The sequence below is a fragment of the Podarcis muralis genome, chromosome 7, assembly GCF_964188315.1.
Source record: "Podarcis muralis chromosome 7, rPodMur119.hap1.1, whole genome shotgun sequence".
In the NCBI taxonomy this organism is placed as follows: Eukaryota; Metazoa; Chordata; class Lepidosauria; order Squamata; family Lacertidae; genus Podarcis; species Podarcis muralis.
In genome coordinates this window covers 21,367,166-21,393,931 of record NC_135661.1, presented here as the reverse complement: position 1 = coordinate 21,393,931, position 26,766 = coordinate 21,367,166, and the positions used below count along the sequence as shown (strand labels likewise).

Below are 26,766 nucleotides of genomic sequence, written 5' to 3'. Positions count from 1 at the left end.
TTGGTCCAATGTCAGTTGCAGGAATTGTACACACAAAGCTGCCCTATGCTGGATGCTTGTTTCAAAATGACCTGGAAGTACTTCTGGTCAGCTCAAATCCCCAAAGACTGGAACAAGGAAGTGTTGCTTCTGTGTATTTAACTCATGGAACTCACTGCTACAAAACTTGCTCTCTCTTGTTCCAGATGGCAGAGCTAGAAGTGAAGGGTGGGAGTTTGCAAGGAAGTAGACTTCGGCTAAATGTCTCAACACTAAGAACTGCTTGGCAGTGGAACAGTCTAACTTGAGAGCTGAGCCTCCTTTGCTGTACTGAAGTGTATACTGAAATGCAACTTCCATCGGTCTCGGGCAGGATGGGCAATGGCCAGGGATGATGGAAGCTGCACTTCAACTACATCTGGAGGATACTAGGTTGGGGAAAGACTTATCCTAGGGCATGGATTGAGGACACATGGCACTGCATCTTGCTGAGAGTTAACCAGGCCTGGGTCTGGTTAATGCCTAGGTGGGAGACCCACATAATGCCTCCTGGGTGACCCACATAAGCCATCCTGAGTTCCATGATGGAAGAAAGATGGGACGTGCCAACAGGCTGATCTGCATCCAACCCCCCCCCCAAAAAAATGGCTAAAGATGGAAGCGACAGAAGCAGCATACCTTTGCTCCTTCTGTAGAAGAGATTTGGAAGTTTGTTGGCACGTTTGAGGTAGAAGAACGAAGCAACGCACAGTATGAGGAAGAGGCTGATGACAAACGTCCCAAAGATAAGAGAAGCAGCTACTTCTGGGCTCCCTGTGAGGGAGAGACAGGAGAGAGGCTGAACAGGCCTCCTAGCATCGTCACAGGCAAAACTGGGTCCCTGCAACTGTCACTATTTATTCAGAAAAAATGTATATGTCACTCCATCAAACAAAAACAAACACACACATAAATAAGCCATTTTCCATAAAACGGTGCAATGTGTTCATTAAAAACAAGCAATTAAAGCAGACTTTAAAAAGGCATAATAAGATTATAAAACCATGTAAAATCAACAAATATACACAATGAAATTATGTGTCAGACACAATCTTTTTTGAGGGGGTGGCAGCAACTGGTTTCCAACAGCAGGACACATACTTTTGTTAGAAGAGGAGCAATTTCATCTTTAATGGTTAAAAAAAAAAAGAAGTGTCAGAGATGATGGATGCAGTCTGGACTCCGGAGGTTTGTTCATTTCCAAATTTGTCTGTTTAAGGGTGCTATATCCCATTTCCTTTTCCAGAAGCAAACTGGGAGAAAATCTCCCCGAGGTGGGATGGGAGGTGGGTATGAGTGCCTTAAAGCAACAGAAGTATTAACAGAAGGGAGAATTCACAAACAGAGCAATTGAGGCCCCTGATCTGGCTCAAATGGTGCGAAGGTGTGGGGCAAAATGGAAGTAGCCTTGCGGATGGTTGAAGGCCATAGCTACCTGAACAAACACTGGGGCGTCAGCAGCCCTTTCTGATACAACCCCCTTCAGTATATGCAGCCCACTTCCCAGAATTACTCACCTACACCCAGAGTAACTGGGGTTACGGTAGTTAGATTCATCTGAGAATTCATTCCTCTGCCACCATCTACAAGGGAACCAGTGGGGGAGAGGAGCAAAAAGCGTTACCTAATTCACATTAGGTTCAAGTCAGAAGTGGTTTACCTATTACACACACACACACACACACCGCCCTTCCGTCTGCTTTAGGTTTTGTGCTTACGTATAATGCAACAGGCCAAGACTCCCCTCCTTGAAAGATACAAAGGAAGCTGCCTTAAACCATTGGTCCATCCAACTCAGTATTGTCTACACTGACTGACAGCCACTCTCCAAGATATCCAACCGTATTTGGATAATTCAGGGACGGAACCTGGAACCTCCGACATGCAAAGCAGGTGATGCTCTACTAAGGAGCCACTGGACTGCTATTTACTAAACACATTCCCTCCCCCCTCCCCATGACTAGTGTTGATTTGGTATTCACAGCACATACCGGTCTTACTTTTGCAATTCTCTCTCTATGTCACTTTGGAACATTTGGGAGCACCTCCCATTGTCTCCCAGTGTAAAGCAGCCAGTAATTTCCCCCTGCGGCTAACGTGAAGTGGGAAAAAGAGGGTCGAAGCTAAGCTTTGTCTGTTTTAAGGCCGTCTAGGGATAAGATAGGATATAAACTTGAGAGGCTTCCCAGCTCATGGTCATTTCACTAATTTCAATGGGCCTACTCAGTAAGAGACTCTGGATACACCCCCAAGCATCTGTTACTCCTGCTCTTTGTAATGCACCATGTGCATGGATGGCACTATAGGAAATATGCAGCATGGCTAATAGAAGAATGATTACAACTTTGAACAACTGTATCTCAGGAAAGTAAGCCTAAAAGTGCTCTGTAGTGACCTCTGTTGGATGGTTGGGAGGAAGCAATCTAGAGAATAAGGGCATCAACAGGATGCTTGAGAAGGAATTTAAGAAGAGCCTTGGAGCTGGATCAGCCTAAAGGCCCATCAGGATCCAGCATTCTGTTCTCACAGCGGCAAACCACTGGGAAGCCTGTAGGCAGGGCTTGAGTGAAACAGCTCTCTCCACTCTTGCAATTCCCAGCAAACAGTCTTCAGAGGAATACCGCCTCTGGCTGTGGAGGTAGAACACAGCCATCGCGGTGATAAGCCTTATCCTCCATTGATCTGTCCAATCCTCTTTTAAAGCCATCCACGTTGGCTGCCATCACTGCCTCCAGTGGGAGGGAGTTCCACAGTTTAACCATGTGCTGTGTGAAGAAGTGTTTTCTTTTGCCTGTGCCAAATCTCCCAAGCTTCACTGGATGCCCCCAAGTTCCCGTGTTATGGGAGAGGGAGGGAAAGTCTTCCTATCCACTTTCTGCATGCGACACATGACTTCATACACCTCTGCTGTGTCACCTGTTCTGCACCTTTTCTCCAAACTTAGAAGTCTAAAGTAAGGGAAGCATGAATGAAGGCCTTTCCTATAAAGGCTCAAATCGGGGAAGAGCACGCTGCACAGCTGGCTTACTGTTTCGGCAGTCAGTCAGGTTGTACGCCGGCGTGGCAGCAACAGTTTCGTTATCACATTTGATGCAGCTGCTGCTGCCATCTTCATTCCACCGCCTGTAGCAGCCTGCATGCGAGGGGGTGGGGAACAAAAGGATGAAGGAAGAATGAGAAGAGTAAAAAAAGAAGAAGTCTCAGAAGTACCTTTCATGCAGAAACAAGCATCGGATGGAACCCACTTCATTCGTCTGACTGCCCCAAAGGCCCATTTCCTCACAGCTCCTTGCAATAGCGCCTGGGACACTTGCATGAGGTCTGAGCGACAGAATTCAAATAGTTTCGTGAGCACCCAGGGGATGGAGAGAGGTTTAGGCGCACCCGGCAATGTTTTCAAATTTTCACCTACGGCAGGTTCTTTCCCTGCAAAACACAGCAGTTAGCTGTGGTTGTTGGTGCCCGTTGTGCAGAAAGCAGGGGTGTCAGCAGGAGCTGGAGGCAGAGCCAAGCACGGACAGAATCCGTCCCTCACCAGTTGTAAAAAATGGGCAAGCAGGCGGGGTTTGGCTGAGGTTGATGGGGCAATGCCAATTGCCCTAATGTCTCCGCCTTCACTGCTGATGAGGCAGGCAGCAAAAGCAGGGTGGAGAATGTGGCAATAGATATATTGGGACCCCGCTAATTGATTTATTGGTCCTCAATTAGCTATTTATGGCAGCCCGGTCCGGCGCGCTTCCCTCAGCTGCGCCACTCAGCTCCGTCGTCCGGTAGCTCTCAGTCACACCTTAGCAGAGATAAACACAGCGGTGAAAAACTGTCACGTCCTTTGTCAAACACACACAGAGTCCAGGTTTGTCCAATTTCAGTTCTTTATTCCGACATTCCCCCAGGGATCTCCTGGGCTCCTTGCAGCCATGCCAAACTGCGACTTTCCCCCTCAAAGACCCAGGAGGAAGAGACAGAAACTCCTCCCAGCTCCTCCCAGCTTCTAAAAGCTGACGTCAGAATGTTGAGGCATCATGGGAACTTCTTAACCAGTTAAGTTCCAAACTTCACACCCCCTCTTGCTGAAACCATTCTGACAAGACCTTCTGAGTTCAACACCTTGCCCTTTGCCTTGTGCCACTTCCCGGCATCTTTCCCAGGCACCTGTTGAACCCCTTCAACATTCCCAGAATCACACTGTGCGACACTTTTCCACGCACCTGTGACCTGATACCCTACTGACCCATTAGGGCCAGCAGTTTTGTCTTTTCCGTCAGACTCTTCCCCCTCTGACTTGACAACCCTTCTGTGAGCTTTCTCCATTACGCTTACCGGAGATGAAGCCTCACACCTGGACACTCCTTTAACAACCCTTGGAGATGCCCAAACCTGCCCTGAACCCTGATCCTGGACTTGGTCCCCATCACCGGGTTTTGAACCCTGATTCTGGACCTGATCCCCATCACCGGATTCAGCCACAGCCTCCCTTCTCCCTTGAGAAGACTTTGCACCCGTCACCTGGTGACGTATTCCCTTTTCCTTGAAAAATTCCTCCAGAGCAGACCCAGTAAACTGTGACCCTCGGTCGCTCTTGAACCCTTGCACCTTGGTGGAAAACCTTAGTTCCACCTCCGCAACCCAATCCTTGATCAGTTGCGCCGCCTCCCCCTGTGATTTGAGAGAGAGACACCAGCCAACCTGGCTGTGGCCATCTGTCAGCGATAGCACATACCTGGCCCCACCCAGACTCTCACACCTCATGGGTCCTGACAGATCTGTGTGAACAAGCTCAAAGGGCTTCTTTGGCTACCCTCCCAAAACCCGGGAAAACCAAGTACCTTTGCACCTTTGCATGCCCTGCACCCTAGGGACCTCCCACATTTCCGGAGTTTACACCCTTTTGTGCACCTGTGCAACTTTTGCACATCACTGGGAACCTTAGCACACTGCACCTGTGCTTTTCCAGCATTCCCACCACCCTCCAGAGGTGACTCCAGAACAAAGAAATTATCCTTGCTCTTCGCCATGTTGACCCGTTGTCGCCCCCCTCTGAAAATGGAACAGGTATCATTTTCAAAGCACATTTTTGAACCCCTGCTTCATTAGAGCAGATACAGATAACCGACAACTATTCAGTCCCGGCACAACGCAGACCTCTTGCTCCTCCTGTAAAGGAGAGAAAAACACGTTAGCCACACCACAGACTGTTTTTTTTGTGTGCTCCGTCTGCGAACATAACAGTCAATCCTGTTGAAACAGCCCTGCAGTTCCGCATTTTGCCTGCAGGCTTGCCTATCAGGTGCTGCCTGATAGCAGAATCCAAAACACCCAGCGTGTCACCGTGTCCTGGCTGGAGTTGTTCTTCACAGTTGCCATAGAAGCAGTGATAAGAAACAACCCTCCCCAGCGTCTGAGACACGTCCTTCCCTTGCGTTCCCACGCTGGCCTTCTCTCCCAGACTGACTCCCATGAGAACTCAGCTGGTTGACCTTGGGACCTTCCTGCCCAGCTGTCTCCGCTCTCCATGGGCAGCAGCGTCGCAAGCGTCCCGTTGCATTACACGTGTAGCAATGACGAACTCCAGTGGAAAAACACTGCCTTGGGCTCCTCCCAGCTGGCCTCCTTCTCCTTCTTCCGGAAAAGCACTCCTTGCCAGCTTTGCCCCCTCTGAACCGCCATCTCATTCCAGCAGGCTTCTTAAACTTGCCTTTGGAATCCTTCGCCCCCCCTCTGGGGCCCACAGCCCTTCCCAGCTGTGCACCGGCTCTCACGAAGGTGGTCAGCGCCATCTTGCCTTTCTGTTCTGAAGCAGCCATCTCCCAAGCCCTTGCTTCCGCCTCCAGCCTCACAAACTCCCTGGAGCGCTAGGCAAACGGCCTCTGGCTTCCTGGCACCCAGAACAGTAGACTTCAGATCAGCAGCCAGGTTGCCCAACTTCTTAAAGTGAGCATGGAATGTCCTCCAAGACCTGGCAGCCTGCCATCCTCTTCCGTTCTCCCAAGGGGCCCCAAGCTGTACTTACAATCAGTTTCAGCTTTTCAGGCTCTCCCTTCTTCCGTGGAGAAACGATTCCTTGCTGCTCTCTTTGCCTCTTGACACCAGGCAAAAAAAAACCACCATCTCCTGCCGAACTTCAAACGCATTCCGGCAGCTCCAGGGACAGTTTTACAAGCGGTAATTAGTACCCATAACCTGTGGCAATAGATATATTGGGACCCCGCTAATTGATTTATTGGTCCTCAATTAGCTATTTATGGCAGCCCGGTCCGGCGCGCTTCCCTCAGCTGCGCCACTCAGCTCCGTCGTCCGGTAGCTCTCAGTCACACCTTAGCAGAGATAAACACAGCGGTGAAAAACTGTCACGTCCTTTGTCAAACACACACAGAGTCCAGGTTTGTCCAATTTCAGTTCTTTATTCCGACATTCCCCCAGGGATCTCCTGGGCTCCTTGCAGCCATGCCAAACTGCGACTTTCCCCCTCAAAGACCCAGGAGGAAGAGACAGAAACTCCTCCCAGCTCCTCCCAGCTTCTAAAAGCTGACGTCAGAATGTTGAGGCATCATGGGAACTTCTTAACCAGTTAAGTTCCAAACTTCACAAGCCCCTTTCGTTTTGAGAAACACGTGAGTCCACCACACTCCTTGCGAATGTAACAACTGCATTCATCTTTGGAAAGTGGCTGAAGACTTGCCCCATGAGCTGCCAGAACCTGATGGATTTGTGTGCTGTTATTGCCCTGTAAGCCCCAGGTCAGAACGGATGCTGGGTAAAAAGGAGAGAGTTCCAAGTTCGAGAGCAGGGGTGCCCAAACTTTTTTCAAAGAGGACCACATTTGATGAAGTGAACATGCGTGAGGGCCGATGCATGGGGATTGAAGTTGTTGAGCTTTTTTTTACAATTTTACCCTAAAGTAAAATTAACTGGAGGACCAGATTAGACCCCCAAAACGCACTTTGGACATGCCTGTTCTAGAGCAACTCCACCCATCCCAAGCATTCATTCCTTGTTAGCAAGAAACAAAGAGGGGAGGTTTACTGCCTTTATCTGCTGCTTGTGATCTTCATAGAGGCATCTCACTGCCCTAATGTAGGCAAAGCACTGGTCTGGGTGGGTCTTTGATTACCGTATATTTCGCTCTATAAGACGCACAAGACCACAAGATGCACCTAGTTTTTGGAGGAGGAAAACAAGAAAAAAATATATATTCTGAATCTCAGAAGCCAGAACAGCAAGAGGGATCGCTGCGCAGTGAAAGCAGCAATCCCTCTTGCTGTTCTGGCTTCTGGGATAGCTGCGCAGCCTGCATTCGCTCCATAAGATGCACACACATTTCCCCTTACCTTTTAGGAGGGAAAAAGTGAGTCTTATAGAGCAAAAAATACGGTAAATCCTGCAGGGGAGTTCTTATGCCCATAACCATAGCTGTCAACTTTTCCCTTTTCTTGCGAGGAATCCTATTCGGAATAAGGGAATTTCCCTTTAAAAAGAGGGAAACATTGACAGCTATGCCCATAACTTGTAAGCTCCTCAGGGGGCTCTGTCCTTACTTTAACGTGGCACTCTGCAATGCAACACAGAAGAGGGCAAAGCTATCTCTCTCCCCCCCCCCCCATTCAACCTTTCTGGACAAATGGTTGGAGTGCATCAGCCATGGAGAGCTGCTGCTTTGATCTCAGGAGCCCAAACCGGCTGCCTAGTAGCCTCACCAGGCCAGCCCTCCGCAGCCAGCGATGGGGATCAATTATTCCATAAAGCACATGATGAGCGAGGCACTGATTGGGAAACAAACACGGCTGTTCCGCTTCCCTCAGCTGGAAGCGGCACATTAGATACCCTTGGTGATAAATTACATCTGACATTTAATCTAAACATAAAAACAGACCTACTGGGAGGGCAAAGCTATCTGACAGTAATATAAAAAAAGGAAGGAGAAAATGACAACAAAGCTCTTTTAGTGGCACTGAAGATTGTGATCGATTAACCTTTTGAAATATATGAAAAACCGAAATCTGGAATTTATTGGCAACTGTTCAGCAGCTCCCCTCCTCGATACATCACTCTCAACAACAAAACCTCAAAGGTTATGTTGCAACATTAATGTAACCCAAGACAGGGGGGAGCTAGCAATTTATTAACTTTTTAGTTTTAAAAAGGGCCACTGATTTGTCAACCAGAATTTTCTGACACGTTCTTTGGTCGTTTGCCTGGAAGTCCCTTTGCCACTTATCTCCCCTACCGTGCCCAAGATGCAAGGCTACGCTCAGCAAAAATTACCAGCTCATTCTTTGGAAAATTGTATTTCTGGGCTGTGGCAAGTGGCTGTACGCAGGGTTGGTTGCGCAAAAGCATGTGGACATAATTGCTGTGATATAGAATTAATATAATTAAGCCAGACAAGCACCTAAAGGATCAGTTTGTACTCTGCTTTTCCCTACCCTAGAAGAAGAGTCTGCAAGGCTAGATAGAAGAGGCTTGCAACTAAATATGTGGGTCTTTACTGCAGCTTTGTCTGGGAGCAGTCTCCTGATGCCCTAACATACATCACCACAGGGCAAAAGTTATCCAATTAAGGCTGGGGAGTCTCTGGTTTAAGACCTAGGTTTATGTTGGGCCAATCCCCATCATTTAGCTTAGTCTACCTCACAGGGCTGTTGTGGGGATAAAAGTGTAGAAAGAAGAACCACAAATGCTCCTTTTTATTGCTTCTTTTATTTCTTATATATTGTATTCCTGAGGAGGAATTCCTGAGGAATACAATATAGAAAAACAAAAGCAGCTGCTTAAAAGTGCAATTAAAATCCATACAGAGTGCAATACGATGGCTAAAGTGGGAAGAGAAATCATTAAGCGGTTCAGCAAGACCCTCTGACATTTTCAAGTGGCCTGTAGGGAAAGGAGTTTGGGAACCACTGGATTAGTGCGTAACAACCACCAATAACTTACCTGGACTGCACTGGTTCTCGGCTAGACAGGTGGTATTGGTCTCCACTGCATCCATACAACATTCTAACTCCGATTCCTAGAGAGGGAGAGGGGAGAGAAAAATAAAGATTCTCAGTTCATGTAAAAAATTCCATTCACTTTTACACCAAGAGAGCAAACTCAGCTGAACTCCAGTTTCATGACATTGCCTAATAAGTAGAGGGGAGCCTCACAACCCACACACAAGCATGAATAACATAGATTTGGAGGGGGGGAGGGGTTGAGTAACAACTGTGTGTGGAGGAAAATCTTACAGACTAGTATTCCTTGCAAAATGTACACAGCACAACCTTTCCCAAAGGGGTGCCTTTAAAAACATTCAGCAGTAGGAGGAAAGAAAGAAAACAAGAACGATTCATTCTCACAGGGCGGATCTTCACATCTGGAATGAACACCCCCTCCCCAAGTTGGGTTCTCACAGCAGAGATTTGCACAACCATTTATGCACATGAAGAAGAGGTGGGAATCTTTTTCAGGGAAAGACCAAGCAGTTCCTCCTGTATGCAGTCACAGCTAACTGGTGAGGAGAATCTGTGGATGCTCAAGGATGGGTGTGCCTTGCTTTCAAGTCCTGTTCACCTTCACCAGAGGAAGTTGTGGGTCTGCAGGTGTTGCTGATCCAGGCTGTGTACACACACACCACACCTTTTCCTGCTACAAACCCACCCTTTGTAATCCTGTCCCCAGGTTCATTCATTTCAGCAGGGGGCAAGGGGGCGGGAGAGAAGGAAAAGCCCCTTTTGTTGTGCCAATTGTTAGACCAATTGGGAGACAGAAACCCTTTGCCGGCCTATTGCAAATTATCCAGAGATCTACCAACAGAACCCAACCGACATCTCTAGATAGGGCTGGGAACGACTCCCTGCCTGAAGCCACAGAGAGTGGCTGCCAGTCAGTGCAGGCAGTACTGAGATTGATGGTCCAGTGATCTGACTCGGTAGAAGGCAGCTTCCTATGCATAACCCTAACCCTGTGCCAGAGTGTCACAAACTCCCAGCTTGGGCCACTGGGTCTGACTGGCTAACCATGCTATAGAAATAGGATCCACACGCTCTGAAATGGCCCATCCAAAATGGCAGCTGAAGACAAGCGGAGAACCAGAGGAAGTAGGAGTAAGGGGTTCAGCGTACTTTCAGAACACGCAAGCAGAGCATGAGTGGAAGATTATGCTTTTCCAATGTTCATTGGGTGCATGCAAAAGTGCCAACACAGCATGGGGGGGGGGGAAGCAACAACACGCCAGCTCTTCTTCAGGCAAAAACGCTGCGACGAGAAGGCGGATGCCATACATTTCTTGTCAACAACATGCATGACATTTTGAAACAAGGGATGAGGTTGTGGAGGAGGACACATGTTTGCACGGACGCACACTCACACACACACACGTTGGCAAGGGAGCTGCTCCTTTCTGGAATATGCAGAGATGCGCCCAGACAGTCATGACAGACAGTATCTATAAACCATATGTATCCTTTTTGCTATTTGACAGGAAACTGGCCTAAGATCTCTCCATAAAACTGTTCCTTGAAGGGTTCAGAAAAGTGAAGCTTCCACCACTGAAGATCCTTGCTAATTATTAATTAGCATGCTTCTTAAAAAGTAGCTTTATGGAGCTGGAGCCAAGGAAATTTCCAATGACATGAGAGACTCCAATTACTAAGAAACCCGCCACTGAGCTTGGCGAGACAACTTCGGGAGACGTGGCCCTTTCAAGTGAGCCGTCAAGGTCTCTTCAGGCAAGCCTTTTTATGACTAAGGTGCTGCCCGATTGCCAAGCTCTTTGTTTGCTTCTCTCCCTTGACAATGTTTTATTGCTATCGCTGCAACTTTATTGGTACTTCCCCAACCCCGCTTTAACAGTAACCTGCCGCCAGAACAATTGCGGAAAAGCAGGCTATGAAATTTGCCGACTAAATAAATAATAATTTCATTTAGAAGCAGCACCTGCCACTGGCACTGTGTGTTGAATTTTAAGCGGGGACTAAGCTGCTTTGCGGAAATACTATAGCCTGTTTCACAGATAAAAATTACAAATGAAAAATTTGCTATCTCAAATGTCTCTTGCTTCAGACGGGTGAAATGGCAACCTTGGGCAGGGGGGCATACCAGTGGTGGGTGGGCACCAGAGGCAAACATGGGCATAACAAGGGATGAGAAACTTGTAGAGTAGGCAACATCCCCACCCCCATCTACACCCACACCTCTCCAGCGGTCAACAAGAGGCAAGCAAGAGGGATCACCCAGTTCGAGGGCACATTCTAGCCACACAAAAGCACTTGAGGCGGGTACAGATCAGAAGCAGTGAGGGGTGTGGCCTAGGAAGAGAGGGTGTGGCCTGAGGAGGAGGCGTGGCTTGGGAGCGTCTCCAGGGCCAGACAGAGAGAACTGCATTTTAACCCGAGGACTTCAGCTTCCCAACTCCTGGTCTGGAGGAGACAACAATCTGTTCTGGGTTCTTAGTCAAGGTAGAGCACATCTTGGGAAGTAGTCCCTATTCATAATCTAGCACATTTATACTCCACTTAAAAAAAGCCACAAACCCCACTACAACAATTAAATCAAGATTTTAAAATAATTTAAGGCCCAAATACAACCTCAATGAAAAACACTCCTGGCTTAGCAGTGAGTCCAGCATGGTTTAAATAGGCGAAGGCAGATTATGAACCTTAGATCTCCTGTAGGAAAGAACTGCTCAGCTGCAGTTCCTCTCCCAAGACCCCACCTCTGGTAACCCTGACCTTCAGAGGTGAAATGGGTGGCTGGATAGAAAAAGGCATTTGTAAAAGATCTTAACACGCCAGGCAGGTTTGTCTGGGAGGAGGTGGTATTCTGGACCCAGACAGTTTAGGGCTTTCAGAAAAGGTTAGAACCAACCCTTTTTGAGTTGTATCTGGAAGCAACTTGATAACGACCTGGTGAGATCATGAGGCGTTGCTATGAACGGCTATCCTCTTACCGGGAACGGGATTTTCTTCAGCGAAAGAGGGCAGGTTTTTCTAAAATTAGACTACAAGCTTGCAGCTCAGGGAATTCTTCTGTTACTGTACAGTACAAGTAACCCACCCTCCTCTTCCCTGGAGGCTCTAAATCAAGATGAATATGATGAGTCACCCGCAAACAAACAGGTAAAGGAGATTAAAAGCACACATGGGGGAAAGAGTGTATCACTCAGCCTTGATCGGCTTTGTAAATCAAACCTGTAATGATTGGGGCAGGCTTCATCCATCTGGTGGAAGGACAGAAGGGGAGGAGGACACAGAACGGCACACACAGAAAGCATAATATGGATTACTTTTACAGATGTGCAGGCTAGGTTGCTCTGTTTCAGAGGAGAAAGATTCCCCACTTTGCACAGTTTATAAATGAGGAGTGTGCAAATATTGTCCTATATATATATTTTAAAATAATCCTGTAATAAGGACATCTGGACCGCAAGAACTGTATAAAGCAGTGGTAGTCAACGTGCTGCCCTCCACGTTGCTAGACTACACCTGCCATCAGCCTCAGTATGGCCCAAGGCCAGGGATTATAGGAGCTGCAGCCAAACAACATCTGGAGAGTCCGCTCCCCCTAGCATAAAGCATGCAAAGCCAGCCGATTTGCAGAGATCTACATATGTTGAATAGTTTAATGCTGTTTCTAACCAGTAATGGGGCAGGAGAGATGGTAGACGCTGGCCCATTAGGACAAATGCGGGGGGCACTGCCCCACCAACCTCAGACAACCTGCCTGCCTTCTTAATATCAGCCAGTCCAGGGATGGCCCTGGCAGTCAGCTTTATCCTCCTCAGTCTCAGATGCTATTTGTGTAGAACTCAGCAGGGAGGAGAAGGATGGGGTCAAAATCAGAATCAGGTAGCTCTGCCTGCCATTGGCTGCATTTGCACCTGTCACTGGTTCTGGCTCCACCCACTGTTGGGCTCCCTACCTTACACCCTCCTCGTCCCGATGGACACCAGCCACCACTGCGAACAGGTGAACAGATGGCTATGCACAAAACCAAGTCCCTGCTTCCCCTACCCTAGATGTCATGCTTAGCTCACATCTGGCTTCTGGAAACTTACTAGGCAATGCTCGCCAGCTTTCAACCATATTTCAATGGCTCATACCAACCTGGTTAAAAAGAACTGGCATCCTCCTGCATGATCTAATATTTACAAGTGCATGCCTGGGAGGTGCATTCTTAAAAGAGGGGCTTCTCCTTCACTTACACATAGGAGAGACTACTCTAATATAGAGGTGGGGAACCTCTGACTCTCCAGATGTTGGACTCCAATCCCCATGCGTCCCAGTGACCACTGCCAAAGGACAGGGTTCTGGCCTATCAAAAACTGGCATGTCACAGATATCCCCACCCTGGCTCTAAGATGTTGTTTGCTGTGACGGGTGTTCAAAATTTGCCGGGCGCATTTTGCACCTGGCTATTGGCCACTTGTGACCAAGTGATGATGCCCAGGTGCCAGGATGGCGCCCGACTTCTCCATCATCTGGAGGTGCATGCCTGGGGATCCTTGGATCTTGACAGTTTTCACACACTAGCAGAGGTCACCGTGTTTCTCAGATTCTGGATAGGCAACAGGACTCAAAGGCTAGAACTAGCCTTGTTTTTAGAGGTTTTTAATTCACTGCGAAATACATACCAAACTGTCAGAGGATTTGCTGTTTACTTCCACCCCAAGAACAGTTAGGAGGAGAACACATGGCACAGCCATACTAAATAAGGAGCGAAGTCTAAAAGAAAGAAAGAGAAATAGTTCAGCTGCAGAGAACGTACAAAGAGCTCCCATAATCCCCACTTCACACAAGAATCGTGGACCAAAGATCTCAAGGGGGGTGGGTGGGGGAAAAGCAGGCACCTTACCTTGTTTTTCATTTTAAAAAATGGTGCTAATTTGGAGACATTCAGGATTGTCACTGCTACTGCAGTAGGACAAGCTTCTGCTCATGCAAGACATGTGTGGTTGCTAAGAAACTGGGAGCCTTATCAGTTGGGCTCAAAGCAGAGCCTGCTCCACACCCGGAATCAATGAGGTTGCAGATGGGAACAGCAACTGCCTGGCACCGTCGCCGATAAAAACCTCATTGGGAGCAGAAAGCAACTGGGTGCAGCACTCAGCTATACCAGATCAATACGAGACAGGGAGAGAGAATGACCAAAAACAGAAATGGCTTTTCAGACAGCACACACATCACACTCAGCCTGTCCTCCCTCCCAGCCAGGAGACAGACCTGAAGACTTTACAGAAGTTTGCACTTCAGATTACAAACTGCAGCAGCTTTGCTCAGCCTTGCTGAGCTGGTGCACAAGTCTCAACATGGACGTTAAGCAGATTTTAGCGAGCTCAGTCAGCCACACCAGGAAACACAAGAAGCTGCCTTATGTCCAGCTTTGTCCTTCCAGCCCTGGACTGTTTGCTCTGACTGCTGGGGGATGCTGGAGACTGATAACTGGGAGCTTTCGCATGAAAAACAGGCGCACGACGACTGGGATGCTGCCATGTTGGTGGCTTCCTAACTGTTCTTCTGGTTCACAGATGCCTGCCAGCCTAGTTGTCAGGACCAGGAGGCAAATTTCCACCTGCCATTAAGAAGCAGGCAAATGGCTGTTTACAAGGCCTGAGAATCCCCTGCCTTTGCTTTCACAGGCAGTACCAATTAAATGTTAATTGCTCTGAAGGACCCAAGAGAGAAAAGTTTCCCTAGACTTTGCTAATTATATGCATTCACCTCCCAGCTTAGTCTCAGCAATTCATCTATCAGAAGCAGCGCCTGGTTCTTGATTAGGCCAGAGGCCCACCTAGTTCATCATCCTGATCTCACAGTGGCCAACCAGGTGCCCACAACAAGCCCGTAAGCCAGACCCAAGCACCACAGCTCTCTCTCCACCCAAGATTCCCAGAAAATGGCATTCAGATCCAACGGGCAGATATCGAATCAGGGGGATATGGGAACCCTGACTTCTCAAGGGTACACAGAGGATAAAGAGACAACCCAAATGAAAGTTCCACATTAAGTACTTTGCACAGTGCACATGAATACGTGGCATTTACAAGGTAGTAAGCTATGCCTGTTTTTTCTGAACTACTTGGAAAGGCTTTGCATCTTAAGGGGAGACGGAAGAGGAGGTTTGGGAGGGCTGGGTCAACTTTTGCTTTTGCCCTTTCTTAGCTTAACTGACCTTACAGTCTTGTTTGGAGGCAATAATGGGTATGTGAGGATAATATTGTGTGTGTCTGAGCTTGTGAGAGAGAAGACTATGCTATCAGGTGCTTCTTAAATGATGGGCGAGATAAAATAAAATTCCATTAATGAAGCCTTACTGTACCAGCAAGATGCTCAATGTTATTTTAAAACCCCAGTATGGATTTTATTTGGAATGCTTCTATATAGCTCCCCCAAGGCTCTCAAAGCTGCTCCACAAAAGATTATTGGAATAAAATCAAAGCCACATTTTAAAGTCTGGTATAAGAGATACAAACATGGCAGTCCTATGGTGCCATGATTATTCAGGTGGCATTTGCTGCCCTCATTCAACATTTGACCTCTGCCTGCTAGGCAGCAGAGCCCACAGACAACCTCCAAGGCAATGAAATGGGGGAGGCTGAGCTGCTGAAACTCGCTCAGTCCATGATGAACGAAAGTCTAGGAAATAAAAACTTGAGGAAAGCACGACGACACTATCAAGATCTAGTGTATCAGCTCAGGGATGGAAGTCACCATTCTCCGTGTGACCTCTTTCTGGTGCATGGGAGAAGACAAGTCATGAATGCTATGCTCTGCCTCCATGGTTGAAGGCAGTAATGCTTCTAATTACCAATGCTGGAAATGGCAAGAGAAAAGAGTGCTCTTGTGCTCAGGTCCTCCTTGTGGTTTTCCCACAAGCATCTGACTGGCTATTGTGAGAATAGGATGCTGAGCCATTGGCTTGATCCAGCAGCCTCTTCGTGTGCTGTTAGGCTTTTTTAAAAGAAGAGGAAGAAGAAGAAGATTCTTTTCCTTCCACCCTATGCCATGAGTAACATAAACTGAATTGCCATCCAGTAAAATTTTGTTTGCTAATAACTTGTGTGAACCTATTTATGAGGCTGTTATTAAGTTCTAATTTTATATTCACAAACTGAGAAGCTCCCAGTAACATAAAAGCAATCTTGGCCAGATTCAAAAGGAAGGCGGAGAGGGAAGAAAATCTAAAAAGGAAGCCACACCATCTAAACAGAACAAATTGGGTTTTTGATAAATCAAGATTAGGGAAAAATGCTTCTCTTAAGTGATAATTGGATGCTTCCACCCCTCTTCTGCCCCTGTCTTCATCCTTAGAAGATGAAGCATTCCCTTTATCTCCAAAAACTTCACTAAATTTAGCTTGCTGAGCTCAAGGAAGGAATAAACATTCTTCATCCATCATCTTCCTCGTAACCAGCCCTGCCTACTCACTTCTAGGAGTTCTGACACATCAAGGGGGTGATACAGGCATATTAAAAAGAGGGAGATGGGAAAACCTGAAAAAAGACGACGTGCAGAGCTACTGTTCTTGTGCCTAAACCAAACAGAGATATCAAAGCTTGTACTCCATCAAAGTCCAACGCTTTTCATGCTTTTGACATTTGGAGCGTCTAAAGGAGACATGTACAAGTTTAGATTGCGGGCCCTTCAGAGACTTGTTCCTTTCACAAAGAAGAAAGGAAGAAATTGTTGTTACCTGATATAGCTAACTGCCTGGGGTTAAGCCAAATCTATAAACTCAAATAAATGGTGCATCCCAGAGACAACCTTTTGTGACGATTTCATCACATTCCTTTTAAGTCAGAGGGCTGCCTAAAGATTCAGGCCAAGCACCTAGTTTGGAATGTTTCCATTATAAAATGTGAACAATGGTTGCTCCACTAGTGTTTCATTGCCAGGGGGACGGAAGTGCCTGCAGATAAAAGGAAGATCCAAGTTGGCGGATTCATCTCTTCACTATCAGAAACAGACAGAGCCCATCGCACATTCTGTCCCCTTCCTCTGGAAGGAACAGATGGAACCTGGAACATGTTAACTATCAGGGACCAGAAATGAGAGATCGCACCTACCTACATTTCCCTATTGTACCCGACTGCTGGATTTTAACTGTCGTAAGCCAAATCTTGCCCAAAAATCAATGTATAAATTTAATAAATTAATCCTGATGTACTGGCTGGGTGAGTGCCATAAAAAGGTAAAGGTAAAGGTACCCCTGCCCGTACGGGCCAGTCTTGCCAGACTCTAGGGTTGTGCGCCCATCTCACTCTATAGGCCGGGGGCCAGCGCTGTCCGAAGACACTTCCGGGTCACATGGCCAGCGTGACAAGCTGCATCTGGCGAGCCAGCGCAGCACACGGAAACGCCGTTTACCTTCCCGCTAGTAAGCGGTCCCTATTTATCCACTTGCACCTGGGGGTGCTTTCGAACTGCTAGGTTGGCAGGCGCTGGGACCGAGCAACAGGAGCGCACCCCGCCGCGGGGATTCGAACCGCCGACCTTTCGATCGGCAAGTCCTAGGCGCTGAGGCTTTAACCCACAGCGCCACCCGCGTCCCCGGTGAGTGCCATACTGCTGCTGAATCCCACTGGCTGCTTGGTGGCCACTGTTTCCTTACAATGCCCAGCAGGTCCTGGGGAGCCATGGAAGAAAGGGCTGAGACAAGGGCAAGATGGAAGAGCATGAAGAGGCCCGGCAAGATAGAAGGGAGTTCATGAGATCCCTCTTGCAAACAACACATAAGATTAAGCCTTCCGCAGATGGCTTACCAGGTCCTGTGAGCCATTTAAGTGATGGCTCTGAATAGTTTTAAATACAACTGGAACAATAAAAGTTGCCCAATACTGAGCTAAGCCACTGGTCTACTTCAGAGGCAGGCAGTCAATCTCCAGGGCTTCAGACAGGGGACGCTGCAAGCCCTACCCACAGATAACAGGGACTGAACTTGAAAGGGGATCAGAAAAGAATGTGTTTTTCAGGTCCCAGATTCATTCTTAACAGGAGATGCCAGAAATTTGGCCAGATGGCAGGCGACGCGAGAGACCTCTTTGCCCAAGATCCAAGAGAGAAATTGTCAGAGTAATTCTGGGCTAGGTGCACAAATAGTCTGACTTGCTTTAAGGTAGCTTCCGATGCTCCTGTGCTTTGCCAACGTTGGCTGATGTGACAAGCAACAGGCAGTCTCTGTATTTGAAGCTGGGTGGCGCTGTGGGTTAAACCACAGAGCCTAGGGCTTGCCGATCAGAAGGTCGGTGGTTCAAATCCCCTCAACGGGGTGAGCTCCTGTTGCTCGGTCCCTGCTTCTGCCAACCTAGCAGTTCAAAAGCACATCAAAGTGCAAGTAGATAAATAGGTACTGCTCCGGCGGGAAGGTAAACGGCGTTTCCGTGCACTGCTCTGGTTCGCCAGAAGCGGTTTAGTCATGCTGGCCACATGACCCGGAAGCTGTACACCGGCTCCATTGGCCAGTAAAGCGAGATGAGCGCTGCAACCCCAGAGTCATCCGCGACTGGACCTAATGGTCAGGGGTCCCTTTACCTTTAATGTTTGTTCACAACAGCTACTATCCTAATTGGTAAATGGGTTGATACATTGCAATTGAAATGTTCAAGCCAACAAAACACACCACAGCCCACCTACCTACTTCCAGTGACAGAGTGTATTAAATAACTGTTGCTTTTTCTTTAAGCAACTCCGGCTTCTCTAAAAATGTGGAGATTGTTTCCTCAAGATGTTAAAAAAAGAAGAGATCGGCAAAGAGAAGAGCGGCTCTGTTTACAGACATTTGCTAACACATCCATCATCATTGTGGTTACTTTGCGCAAGCTGCCACCGGCCCTTGCTTCATTTGCGACAGAGAACCTGAAGAGGATTGTTTGAACAAGCATGCTCACCACTCATCCAAAAGCATCTATCTTCAGCAACATACAACAAAAAATCCCTCGAAGCCACGGCATGTGTAATCTGTGTAACTAACTGCTGTTGGAATGACCGATGCACCGTCAACAATCAGACTCACTGGTTTGAGCTAGGAACCTCCGTTTCCAAGCCTCAATGCTCATAATGGCACTTATCAACCAGACAATGCATTTACGAGCAGCAGCTTTTCATAGCTGCAAATTATTATACTAAAAATTGGGATATCTGCCCCAAGGCCGTTTCATTCAAGGACAGGACACTGGATTTATCTGCATTTGCAGAAGAACTGATATGCCTCTCTCTTTGTCTGAACTGTTTTGTGTTTTTCACTCTGTTGGAGCCTATCTTTTGTTAAAGGACATGTTAATTGCTGGGGGACCAGCATGCCTACTGGAACTGCTCAATGTCAGCTTGGCCTCAAGATTCACTTCACAGCATCACACAGGATAAATCCAATGAGAGGGCTCCCTAGAACGTATTGAACACTTCCAGAGTGATCAAAGGGCTTTGCATGTAGAAACTGGAAGTCGTATCAGAGCCCTGTGGTGTGGGTGTGGAGCACCTACCAAAAATGTGTGTGCACCCTGGCACACAGGGACCCCTAGATTGGCACTAGTGCTGGCTGTCATCTTGGTTTGACTCCCCAACTCCCAAGGCAGGTTCCCATACCCAGCAAAGAAGTCAGGGACTATGGAGGCCAAGAGATAGCAGCGTACCCAAGACCAACAAATAAACGTATAGTAGATTTATGATTGAAACGGGAGACTTGATGGACCATGGTTAAGCTCCAAGCACCATGCAGACAGAAAACATTGTCATTATTCTTTATTAATTTATAGACTGCACCACTCTAAACTGGAGCAGTATATATACTGTGTATATGCTGTCCCAGTTATTCAGGGACCTATCCCAGGGGCCTTTCACAACACACAGGCAAGAGGTGTGACGTTCCCAACTGAGCCTATTTACTCACCCCAAGAGAAAAATGGCAGGATCTCCCTCAAACGTTACAGTTGTTCAGCAAAACACAACGTACACAAGGTTACAGTTATTCTGCTATGCTAAGCAATCCTTCCTCCCCCTCCTAAAGTAGGTTTCGGTGATAGTGGCTGTAAAGATATCTAATGCTTCAGTATTTAAGCTGATTAAAATAAAGAGAAGACTGTCAAAGCAGGATATTAACTAGGATTGTGGCTCAAACAATGGTCTTTGAAGGCTCATCTATTAGGAGCAGACAAAAGGCACAATTCATTTGACTTGAAAAATAGCTGTTATTACCACCAGATTTTAAACTTGTTATTTAGCTGGAATTAAGCTGAAAATGAATCCTTTACGCACAAATCTCGATTCAGACCATCAGGAAAGCATCTTTGGGCTGGCATGCTCCCTCCCCCCACTAACACCCCCGCAACACACACTCTCACCCCATTCTCAGTGGCTCTAACCACACTTTGCTAAGACATCTGGATCCAGCGATAATGGTTTGCAAGCCCACCTCAAAACCATGATTTGGAGGTTAATGCTAACCACAGTTTGCCCTGCTCAGACACCACAGCAAGCTATGCTTACAACAATGTGCAAATGGAGAATGAAACTGGTCCACCAAAAAGGGGAAATTCACAAGCCTATGGCTTGCTCCCAATCCTTTAAACGAAACTCAACACAAGTTGCTTCCTCACTGGCACTATTAAACCACAAACCAACCCACCCCAAGCTTCTAACCTTACAGCAAAATTGGTACTATATGCCACGATAAGCTGAGTTTCTTCTGGACACAGTACAAAAAGCACCAGCGAGCTAACTCTGCCCATCACCAGTTGCATCCAACTGCAGCCTTATCTGCTCAAGCTATGTCGGTGTGCAAGAAAACACCATAAGCCATATACAGGAAGAGCACGAGTCAAGTATTTCAGTGTTTCTCAACCCATTTGAGCTTGGGGTGAGGTTTCCCGAATTCATTGCACCTTTTGTGTTCTCCAGCCCCTCTGCCAACATCTTTCCACACAAGTGACAATGCAGAGATCCTGGCAGACATGCAGGTCCATACAAGCTGTTGGAAGCCAGGACTTGTGGACTGGACATGAATCTCAATAATGGCACTAGAGGAACAGAGCAGGATGTTTCTGAACCCTCCCTAAAGAGAGACATTAAAATAAAGCAACAGGCTTGCAAGAACAATGCCCTTCCCTAATCAGGTGGGGACAGGGCAGTTGGGATGCAGTGATGGCGGCAAGTTTGGAAGCAATAGGCTGCAGCTAGACTGCTAAGTGGGAAACCATATAACACCAACATCACCAGAGCTGAGGAAAGGGTGTTAGCTGCTGATTTGCTCCAGAGCCAAGTTTAAAGGTACTGCTGGCACCACTCTATCTGAAACAATGGCTCCACCTGTGTAGATCTACCTGCACACCACAGTGATCAGAAGAAGCCCTCTTGGTCCTGCCTCATCCTGCTGATCTTTATCTAATGGCCACTTGGAGACAGGCTCTCTCCGCTGGCACCCCCTTTGCAGAATGTACTCTCTCTCGATATCCACTCCTCTTCAGTTAGATTTTCCTGGGCCTTTGTTACATTTTACCAGTTTTTACTGGCCCTTAGATACCGCAGATGCAATTTTAAAGAACCGTAATGCTGTTTCATATGTTTTAGACCAGAGGATTATCTGCTGAAAAGGTTTATATTCTGCCAGGAGTATGCAGGACATTAAGAGTACATGTTTCCACAATGATGAATTTACGGTATGTCTGTTTTAAACTTTTTTTGGTATGGTTTTATGCATTTTTCATGTAAGTTGCTTTGATTCATTTATGAAATAGTATCCAAATATTTTTTCTAAAAACAAACAAGTTTTGTTGCACACCACATTGTTAACTTCTGGTTTAAAAGCAGCGTATAAATTATTTTAGAAATAGATATATTTAACTGTCCTGTGCCTTTGGAAGGAGAGGAGGAAGGCGCCACCCACCTCAAGGTCCTATTCCTCACTGGAACTTTATTCACACATACTTTTCATAGCATCCTGTGCCAGGAGTGCCAACTTGAATAAAATATTGGGGGGGGGGAGGAGAGCCAGGTAAGCCCCACCCCACAAAATCGATCACATGACACGGTGCATGCACACCATTTGAATGGCAATGCCCATCAACTTTGGGGGGACCCAGTCCTATTAAATATTTCATTGGGGGGGACTGAAGCCCCCTTGGCCCCTAGGAGTTGGATCCTGTGTCCTGTGCTCTCACATCTCAGGTTGCCCCACAGCTCCTACTTTCAGCCCCTACAAGGGAGGAAAAATCACGTCATCAAGACCATCGCAACCTTCTTCTCTCAAACTTTTCATTGTCATTCCTTAACCTTCGTCCTTCTATTCAGAATTCATCACCTTCGACAATTAGACCAGCTTCTGCTTCACCTTAAATGTCAACTGTGTCGTCTTTCTTCTTTCCACTCACAAATCCAACACAGTCTGTTTGTCATTTTACCTTCAGAGTCTATCTCCCACTTTAAAGCTCAACTTCTCTGTGAAGTCATTCCACACAAACCCTTAGTTTTTGTAAGAGATGCAGGGGGCACTAAGACCACATATGGGTAACGGAATAGTATGCATATATATATCGTCCCCCTCTATTGACTTTTCAATTTTCAGCTCTTTGGGGAAGGGATTTTTCTGTGTTCATTAATCTGTAAAAGTGCCATGCACCGTGATGGCATAATAATGGCATGCATTTTACACAGCAGGGTCACAGAGTTACACTCGTGTCCTGTTTGTGGGCTTCTGGTTAATCACTCTGAGAAAAGAAAGCTGGACTAGATAGGCCTTTAACCTGTTCTTGTGCACAAGGGCTTTCTGGCCATATCTGAGAAACACAGGCTCTTGTGGGTCACTTTTTAAAACCCACACCCCCTCACATAGGGGTGAGTGGGAAATGGAAGTAGGAAAACGGATATAAATTAGAGTCACTAACAGAATAGCATCTTAGGCTGTAAAACGTGACATGCAGGGGTCGATAAAACCTACTGCTAAGAGCAGAATAGGAAGCAATAAAATTGGCAGCAAATGGTTTTTGTTTTTTTTACAGTTATTTTAAAAAGTTCAGAAGTTGCAAGGAAAGTCAAAGAAAGAAGAATGTACAGGTCCACCCCATTATCCAAGATAGTGCCCAGAGTAATGAGGTTTCTGGGGCCCAGGCAAAAAAAAAAGCAGTAAGGTTGTTTCGGAAGTCTTGAAGAAAGCATTGCAGCAGACAATAGAAACCCAAGGCTTGACTATTGGGAGCATGATCACCACCTTTGCACTTCAGGGCTTTCTCATTAGCAGAACCTGGTCCACTTTGTGTGAAATAAAGGTTCAAAATAATAGAGTAAATGTAGGGCAGATCCTCAAACCCTTTTCAATTCCTGAGCTTTCGAACACACACAGTCAATGTGTTCTCAAAAATTTCCAGGGCTGACCGTAGACAGTTTTGTATCTTAAAGGAAAAGTTCTATCTCTCTCTCTCCCTCTCTCTTTCTCACACACTCTGCAGAAAGAGGAATGTCAGACTTTCTGTAGAACTCACTGCCTAAAGCAACTACAGTGGTACCTCGGGTTACATACACTTCAGGTTACATACGCTTCAGGTTACAGACTCCGCTAACCCAGAAATAGTACCTCGGGCTTAGAACTTTGATTCAGGATGAGAACGGAAATCGTGCTCTGGCGGTGCGGCGGCAGCAGGAGGCCCCTTTAGCTAAAGTGGTGCTTCAGGTTAAGAACAGTTTCAGGTTAAGAACAGACCCCCAGAACGAATTACTTAACCCGAGGTACCATTGTACTGCATGCTAAGGTCTACAGTGAACAGTGCCATTTATTTCACCAAGTTCTAACCCTTGATCTGTGTTGGAAATTTGGTCACCATATCCTAGGTGCACCCAGCAAGACACAGGAACACAGGAAGCTGCCTTATACAGAGTCAAGAGACCACTGGTTCATCCAGCTCAACACTGTCTGCACTGACTGGCATCAGCTCTCCAGGTTTCAGATTGGAGGCTCTTCCAGCAGTAATTGGAGATGCTGGGGATTGAACTTAGAACCTGCTGCATGCAAGGATGATTTCCTACCACTGAGCTACTGTCCTTCTCCAAAGAATGTTCCCATGGCTCTGCCATTGTTTCAGGGCAGCTAGGGCTCTCGGCTAAGTTTTTAGACAAGAACATACGTAGGACTGACAGGGCTTTACTTGCCAAAACACAGTGAGATGACTCAGCCATTGGCATTTTGGAAACTTCTGGCATCTCAAGAAGGGGTCATCCCCCCTTTTTTACAGTTTGGCAATAGTTGCACAGCCTGCTCTGCTGGTAGCTCTAGCAAACTTTGACTCATCACGATTCTTGTACAGCTGCAGGAATTAGTGCAAACACAACCCAGAAAAACTCAAGACTATGTGAGACTTACAAAATGCACACAGTATAGCAAGAGTTGCGAATGCAGAGAGAATACCAGACTCTAAAGCCCCATCTAGATAGTTTAACCTTCATAAAAGGATTGAAACACTTTATTTGAAACATGCCTGGCTAGGACTTATCAGACAACAGGATATTGCAGAGAAAGGCTCAGAAGTCAGAGAAGCCAAGAAAATTCAAGGCTGTCACAGCCCCGCTCTTAACTCAAAGTTTGGAATCCTTTTCCTGCCAGAAATGCAATGCTTCTCCACCCACCCCTCTATTTCTTGCTGGGCCTTGCATTGTCTGCTAAATATACTAACAAATTTTCCTTCATCAACACCTTCAAGAAGTTTGAATGACATCCCCTGCCCATTCCAGGAATCTGACCAATTTATTATTTAAGGCAGCATGCCCATTCCTCTCCCCTTTGGACAGCCTTGCTTCCAGGAGTAATGGTGACTTATTTCAGTTTGGTGTATTAAATTACACAGCTGTCTTTTATGTAATAGTCATTTAAATAATAAAAAAAAAAACCCTCTAGCTGCCATAGCTGGATGAAACTTTTGCTACAGGAAATCCCCAATACGAAAGGTTTCTCTATCCAGGGATGGAGACATACAAAACAAGGAAACAGAATCAAGGCACAGCAACCCTCAGTCCTGCTCCAGATCATTTTTCATAGAATCACAGAATTGTAGAGTTGGATGAAATCTAGTCCAACCCCCTGCAATGCAGGAATCTCAATTACGTAATACATGACAGATGACCGTCTAACCTCCACTTAAAAAGGTCAAAGGAATCTACCACCTTCCAAGGAAGTCCATTCCATTGTTGAACAGCTCCTACTGTCTTAAAGTTCTTCCTGATGTTTAGTTGAAATCTCTTTTCTTGTAACTTGAAGCCATTGGCTATCACATCTCCTCTCAGTTTCCTCTTTTCCAGCATAAACATACCCAATTCCCTCAACAATTCCTCATAAGGCTCCAGGTGTGGTCTGATCAAAACAGGATAGAGTAGTAATATTCATTCATTCATTGAATTTATAAACCGCCGTATACCTGGAGGTCTCAGGGCGGTTCACAAAAAAAGATCACAATACAGTGGTACCTCCCTTTACGATCTTAATTCGCTCCGGAGGTCTGTTCTTATCCTGAAGCCGTTCTTAACATGAGGCGCGCTTTCGCCAATGGGGCTTCCCACTGCACACGCACCTTTGGCGCACAACTTCCACTCACATTCCGGGGCAAAGTTTGCTTCCAGGAGCACCTACTTCCGGGTTAGTGGAGCTCGTTACCTGAATCGTTCGCAAGGAGGGTGGTACGTAACCAGAGGTATTACTCTATATAAAATCAAAATCAAAACAATAATCCAATAACGCCCCCCCCAAGAGCCACATTTTAAAATATTACTTCCCTTAATCAGGACACTATACTTCTGTTGATGCAGCCTAGAACAGCATTAGGTTTTTTTGCTGCTACATCACACTATTGACTCATGTTAAGCTTGTAGTCTACTAAGACCCCCTAGATCATTTTCACATGTACTACTGGCAAGCCAGGTGTCCCCCCCCCCTCTTATATTTGTATAGCTGGCTCTTCCTGCCTAAATGCAGAATCTTACATTTGTCCCTATAGAAATTCATTTTGTTGTTTCTTTCACTGGATAATTTATGCTTGTCCTGCTCAATAGGGAAGTCACGTTTATAGTCCTCATGGGTACAGGGGTCAAACTCCAAAGCACAGATGCTTCCACTCACCTATGTAAGATGCTCAGGTCTCACCAAGCAGTTCAAAAATTAAGGAACCTTCGCAGCAGTTTCCATTTTTATTACACATACCTCAAACACACCCCAATTAGCAGGAAATGGAAGAATTGTATATATGCAGCTCAGAACATGAAGCTTTTTCAGAACAGTACTCAGTAGCTGTGAGAGTTCCCATGACACACCTAAAAGCGTTACTGAATTGAAGGAATGAGAAAATTTGCAACAGCCGCTGCCAACTTTATCTATAGATGCAGAGTACAGGCTGCGTTGTCTAGTTGCTCGCATATCCATTACATTATTTGCCTGCTGCATGCACATGGTACCAGGTAATTTTCTCCACAAGCCCACTACCAACATGAGTCAGTTAATCTTTTGAGATGCCATGTGTTGCTTTTCCTTTAAAACTGCAACACAGAAACATGAAAATGCTGTTTTATACTAGGCCAGACTATCTGTCCATCTTGCCCAGTATTGTCCGCTCTAGCTAGCAGCAGCAGCAGCTCTCAGGCACTTTCCCGTCACCTGATCATTTAAAAGTCAAATTAATAAGGGAGCCCAAGATATGTCTCTCTGTAAAAATCAGATGCCAGAGCCCAGATACTCCCCGCCCCACTTCAATAAGGAGTAAAGACATTCCCACTTATTTATCATAAATTAAATTCAGATAGGGGAAGT

General features: G+C 46.5%; 1 protein-coding gene across 7 annotated transcripts in view; it reads right to left on the bottom strand.

Annotated features, from left to right (window-relative positions):
• The window catches only part of C7H1orf159 (chromosome 7 C1orf159 homolog), a 33,509-nt gene that overhangs the window by 4,834 nt on the left and 1,909 nt on the right, over positions 1 to 26,766 (bottom strand). For 4 of the 7 annotated variants that reach the window (XM_028740814.2, XM_028740816.2, XM_077931360.1 and 1 more), the window contains exons 2-5: positions 8,950 to 9,025; positions 3,047 to 3,151; positions 1,536 to 1,601; positions 658 to 792 (exon numbers count right to left, since the gene is read on the bottom strand). In XM_028740814.2, the coding sequence (XP_028596647.2) occupies positions 658 to 792; positions 1,536 to 1,601; positions 3,047 to 3,151; positions 8,950 to 9,025 (382 nt within the window). Of the gene's footprint in view, positions 1 to 657; positions 793 to 1,535; positions 1,602 to 3,046; positions 3,152 to 8,949; positions 9,026 to 13,627; positions 13,719 to 13,848; positions 14,005 to 26,766 lie in introns of those variants that run through there. The other 3 variants (XM_028740821.2, XM_077931361.1, XM_077931362.1) reach the window with 2 other exon arrangements.